Source organism: Fonticula alba, assembly GCF_000388065.1.
Source record: "Fonticula alba strain ATCC 38817 unplaced genomic scaffold supercont2.19, whole genome shotgun sequence".
Taxonomy (NCBI): domain Eukaryota; order Rotosphaerida; family Fonticulaceae; genus Fonticula; species Fonticula alba.
The window spans coordinates 22,455-27,416 of NW_009242989.1; the positions used below are offsets into that span (position 1 = coordinate 22,455).

A 4,962-nucleotide genomic window follows, 5' to 3' on the forward strand; every position below is an offset into this window, starting at 1 on the left:
TCCGGCGGGTGGCCTGGGACGCGGCGGATACGGGCCCCTCGCCGGCGGGCGTGCTGACCGGCGACACGGCGCTCGAGGTGTCCTGCCTGGCGGGCACTGCGCGGACCGGTGCCCGGCCGGCGGACGGCCCGGGCGACACGCGCCGGTGGCTGCTGCTCGAGTCTCCCCCCGCCGGGGAGGCCGGTCGGCCGCTGTGTCTGGAGGCCGAAGCCAGCCCCCTGAGGGCCTTCCCGGCCGGGCGCGCGGCCATCAGCCCGGCGCTTCACCAGAAGCTGCGCCGCGAGCTTTCCCACAGCTCGGACCTTTTCCTCCGGTGGGGGGATCACCTCCTGCTGCTCTGGTGCGCCTGCTGTCGCGAGCCGGTGCACGTTCGCATCCACGCGCACATGTGCACATATACACACACATGCATGCACGCACGCACGCGCGCATACACGCACGCACACATATACACATATACACACACACACACACATACACACATACACGCACGCACACATAAACACGCGCACACATAAACACGCGCACACATGAACACGCGCCCTGGCTGCAGCCGCAGCAGCTCACACCCACGCGCCGCAGCCCCGACCCGAATCCGCGCACCGCCCTGACCGAAGGCCAGGTGACCCTCGGCCAAGGGGACTTCAATCGGATTTTTGCCCACCACACCATCCTGCAGGCCGGCGTGCTGACATCGCCCCCGCGCGTCTTCCAGGTGGAGCTGCATCTCCTGGCGGCCGGCCTGCGGGCGGAGCGCGTGGCCCACCGGCCGGCCGAGGAGGCCTTCCTCCGGCAGTTTGACCGCTCGGTGCTCTCCCAAGGACAGGTATGTGGGCCCGTCGTCGCCGGGGCCCGGGCCACATGCCCCCCTCTGCTGGCCCGCCCTCTTTTGGACACACGCTGACACGGTCCCCCTGCGTGCGTGTGCAGGTGTGCCAGCTGCAGGCCGAGGGCATGGCCCTGCGCGTGCAGGTGGCCCAGCTGCTGGGGGCCGACCTGCAGCCGCTGCATGCCGGCTACCTGGACATGGCCACCGTGGTGGCCTTCCTGCACATCAGCGATCCCAAGCAGAAGATCCACGTGGCGGACCGGCCGGCCTCGGCCCTGGTGCAAGTTGCCCGGCTGGAGGAGCCCCTCCGCCTGCCGCTGGTGGCGCAGGATGGCTTCGAGCACCCGGACCAGCATGTCATCCATGTGACTGGCGGGACCTTCGAAGCGCTGCAGCGGCACTTCCTCCACCCGGGGCGGACCCTCTTCGTGGGCCCGAACTATCGGCTAGAGTACGTATCCGGGGGCGGGAGGGGGGGGGGGCCTTCGTGCGGGGCTCTTGCTTGCGTCCATTCGGTTCACTCCGCGCACGGGCAGTGCCCCTGACCCGGGGGACGGGGGGCGAGCAGGGAAGGGAGCTGACCTCGAGACGTCCGGCCCCCGGCACAGGACGCAGCCGACGGACTACCCGAAGCTCAAGCTGCACCAGGTGCTGGTCGATGAGTCCCTCTACCGGATGAGGGGCGACGGGCTGTTCTTGCGGTATGTCCGGCCGCCGGCGCTGCTGGTCATCAAGTGCATCGTCGAGCCGAGCGGCGAGGACTCGCCGCCGGTCATCGGCCCGCGGGTGCTGGAGCGCCTGTTCCTCCGGTCCATCCCGCCATCGGGCGTGGTTTGGGCCAAACAGGTGCGCCTTCGTCAGGAGGGTGGGCCCGTGGCAGGGGCTGGGGGGGGCGGGGACAGGAGCGGGAGCGGCGGGGGGCGAGGCGCCTGATGGCGTGCGGGCGCGCGGGCCATTGACCGATGGCGTCCTTCCCCCTCGTCGGGTGGCCTGCCGGCGGCAGCAATGCGCCATGCCGCCGGACCTGCCGGGGCTCAGCATGTCGCTGACCTGGATGCGGGACCTGGCCGACCGGCCGGCCATGGTCGGGACATATGTTCCCGGGGTGACGCGGCTGTCCTTCGGAGCGCACGGCGTCCAGCTGGACCCCAAGCCGGCGCACCTCCTGGCGCTGGGCTGCGGCCGGCAGCTGGTGGCGCTGGATGCGCTGTTCACGCGGACCCCGTCGGCCCTGTATCCGGGGCTGCTGCTGCCGCGGGAGGTGTTCCAGTCGGCGGCCGAGGCGCGCAATGAGGCCCGCCCGCCGGAGTGCCTGTTTTTCCAGTGCCGCGGCCGGGTGTTCATGGCCCGGCTGGCGGACACGCACCATGTGTCGGGCGTGGTGCGCGTGTGTGAGGACCTGCGCGAGAGCATGTACCCCGGGCTGGCGCCGATGTCCTATCTGCAGCCGGCCCCGGGGGCGAGCTACCTGGGCACGGTGCACCTGCGCGTGACGCCGGCCGACGCGGCGTCCGCCCGGCCGGTGGCCGCCGACATGACCGAGGAGGACCTCCGCCGGGCCCTGGGCCTTGTCTTCTCGGATGGCAGCATGGCCACCATGGAGCGGCGCGTGCTCCGGGGGCTGGCCCTCAAGCCGGAGCTGCTGCTGGACCCCCTCGAGCAGACGGTCGCCTGCGGGCTCTTCCACCCGGGCCGGACGCAAGTCCATCTGCACCTCCGAGATGTGGTGCTGCTGCTGCCGCCGCCGCGGCCCGGGGCGCCGGAGGGGGGTGGCCCGGCGGACGCGCAGCCCGATGGCGGCCCGGCCCGGAGCCCGCCGGCCCCGAGGCGGGGCGCGGCCCGGGCCCCGAGGCGACGCCTGCGCCTGGGCTCCAGGGCCCCGTCCGACTGAGCCGCCGCCAGCATGCCGGGCCGCCAGCAGGCTTGGCATGCATGCGGCCTTCGTGGGCTCGGCCCGGCGACCGGGAAAGGGGCGGAGGGGGGCGGCACAGTGCCTCCCCCCTGCATGGGCCCAGCGCCGGCCCGGGCCTGACCCAGGGAGGGAGGCGGAATAAAAGAAAGCATCCCCAGGCCGGACTCGCGGCTGGTGTCTGGGCGGGCCGTCCCGACAGCCAGGACCGCACGGGGGCAAACGGGGGGGGGGGGGGGGCGGGTCGGAGGCCGAGGTGTCTGTCGATGAGCGGCCGGCCCGCGCGGGCCACCTGGCGTGGGGGCTGTTCGGCGCGTCACGTCGGGTGCCAGGACAAGGCGGTCGTCGACCAGGGCGACATGCTCCCGCGAGGGAGGGGGGGGGCGGTGCCCGCGCTGCTGGCACTCCCGCCGATGGGGCCTCGCCGCTTCGGCTGCCTCTTGGCCGGGCCCGGTGCCGGCGCCGGGCCTGCGCAACTTAACAGCCGGCCCCAAGGCGCTAGGCGTATGCGCCTGACGACGCGCCGGCACCCTCGCCCGTGCCTCCCAATCGGCTGGCCACGGTCGAGTCCAGCCCGCGCCGGGGATCGAGGGCGCTGTCCTGGCCCCAGCGCCCGGGGCATCAGCGCGCCCTGGCGCGGAAACCGGGCGGTGCGGCATCTGGCCGGGCCCCGGTGTGGTCACGACACGGCTGGATGTCGCCCGCCTGGCGGCTGTGCGTGGGGGGGGGGGGGGCCTCAAGCGAGCGCGGAAGGCGCGGGCCGGGGACGCTGCGACCACCGGGAGTCCGGGGCATATTGGCTGAACACCAGCACCCTCAAACATGGGCCGCAGGGGGCTGCGCTGCGCGTGCTCCGGCGCGTCCCCCGCCACGGACGACCAGCCTGAGTCCACTTGTAACATGTTACACCTATGGGCGCGGAAAAAAAAGACCCACCTCGCGCTTGCCAAAACCGAGGGTATTGGAGAGCATTTTAAATGCCCAATTTGGTGCGACTTACGCGCAGCACCGGGGGGGAGGCCGAACTTTATTTTGGCGAAAATTTGACTTCGGTCCCACGTGCTCCGGCACCAGCACACGGGCGTGTGCCGGTCATGCACCCTGGCCGCCGTTGTTGGCGGTGCTGTTGGCGGGTCATTTCAGGGCGGGCCCCCCTCCCGGTCCCCAGCTCGCGCTCATCATCTTTCTCCCCCCCCCCCCTCCCGCCCCGTTGTCCTCACACCCCACTCCCTCCTACTCTCCGGCTTCCTTCGCCCTTTCGCGCTCTTTGCCATTTCCCCCCTCGCGTTCGCCCTTGGTCCCGCGCGCCCGCTGCCCTAGTGCCCCTTTCCGCCGGCTCCGCGGCGGGCCCGCTCCCCGGGGTCCGGCATTGGCGACGGCGCATGCATGAACAATGGGCGCCAGCCCCCGGCTGGCAGCATGGCAGCCAGGGTGGCCACCTGCTGGCGGAGGCTGGCGGCCGGAGGCCGGCCGCGCGGCTCCGGGCACCACAGGCGAGGCAGCACGTCGAGCAGGGTCTGCGCAAGGGGGGCACTGGCCTGGGCAATGGGCGCGGCGGCCGCCTGGACGTCTGGCCGGTCGCCGCGCACCACGCTCTCGGTGATCTGCTCGAAGGAGCAGCCCTGCCAGGGGGCGGTGCGGGAAAGGCACTCCCACAGCAGGAGCGCCGCGCTGTAGACACCCGCCGGGAGCAGGGCCCCGGTGTCCAGGGGGCGCTTGCGGCGGAAGGCGGCGATCACCTCCGGCGCGGCATACCGGGCGGTCATGGCGTTGAGCTCCGGCGCCCCGGCCACCAGGGCCGAGGCCCGGTCGGGGTTGAGATTGCGCGAGGTCCCCAAGTCGCCGAGGGCCACGCGCCAGGACGCCCCGTCGGGGCTCTGGCTGACGAGCACATTGGCCGGCTTCAGGTCGCAATGGGCCACGCCATTGGCGTGCATGGCCTCCAGCCCGGAGGCCCACTGCTGGCACACGTCCAGGCGGGTGTGCAGCGAAAGGGCGATGTCCGACTGGAGCAGGGTCCCCAGGTCGGCCTGGGGGCGTTCCATCACCATGGCCGGCGGCTGGTCGCCGTACCCGTAGATGCGCACGATGTGCGCATGGTCGCGGAGGAGCCTGGCGACCGGGCGAAAGTCAGTGGCCATCGGCGTCGTGCCAGGGGGCATCAGGGGGGGGGGGGGGGGGGGGGGGGGGCCGCCGAGGATGGTCCGCCAAGCGATCTAGCGCC

At 72.5% G+C, this 4,962-nt stretch overlaps 2 protein-coding genes across 2 annotated transcripts in view; one reads left to right on the plus strand and one right to left on the minus strand.

The window, feature by feature from the left end:
- The window catches only part of H696_06118 (hypothetical protein), a gene marked incomplete at both ends in the record, with an annotated part of 4,599 nt that extends 1,879 nt beyond the window's left edge, over positions 1-2,720 (plus strand). Inside the window, 5 exons of the mRNA XM_009499878.1 lie at positions 78-340; positions 583-826; positions 931-1,280; positions 1,438-1,675; positions 1,833-2,720. Coding sequence (XP_009498153.1) covers positions 78-340; positions 583-826; positions 931-1,280; positions 1,438-1,675; positions 1,833-2,720 — 1,983 coding nt within the window. The remainder of the gene's footprint in view (positions 1-77; positions 341-582; positions 827-930; positions 1,281-1,437; positions 1,676-1,832) is intronic.
- A 1,334-nt stretch (positions 2,721-4,054) lies between these two features.
- H696_06119 (serine/threonine protein kinase) lies at positions 4,055-4,900 on the minus strand (the record flags this gene model as incomplete). The annotated part of the gene is made up of 1 exon (XM_009499879.1): positions 4,055-4,900. The coding sequence occupies one exon, from the start codon at positions 4,898-4,900 to the stop codon at positions 4,055-4,057; it is 846 nt and encodes a 281-aa protein (XP_009498154.1).
- Between the last annotated feature and the right edge of the window lie 62 nt (positions 4,901-4,962).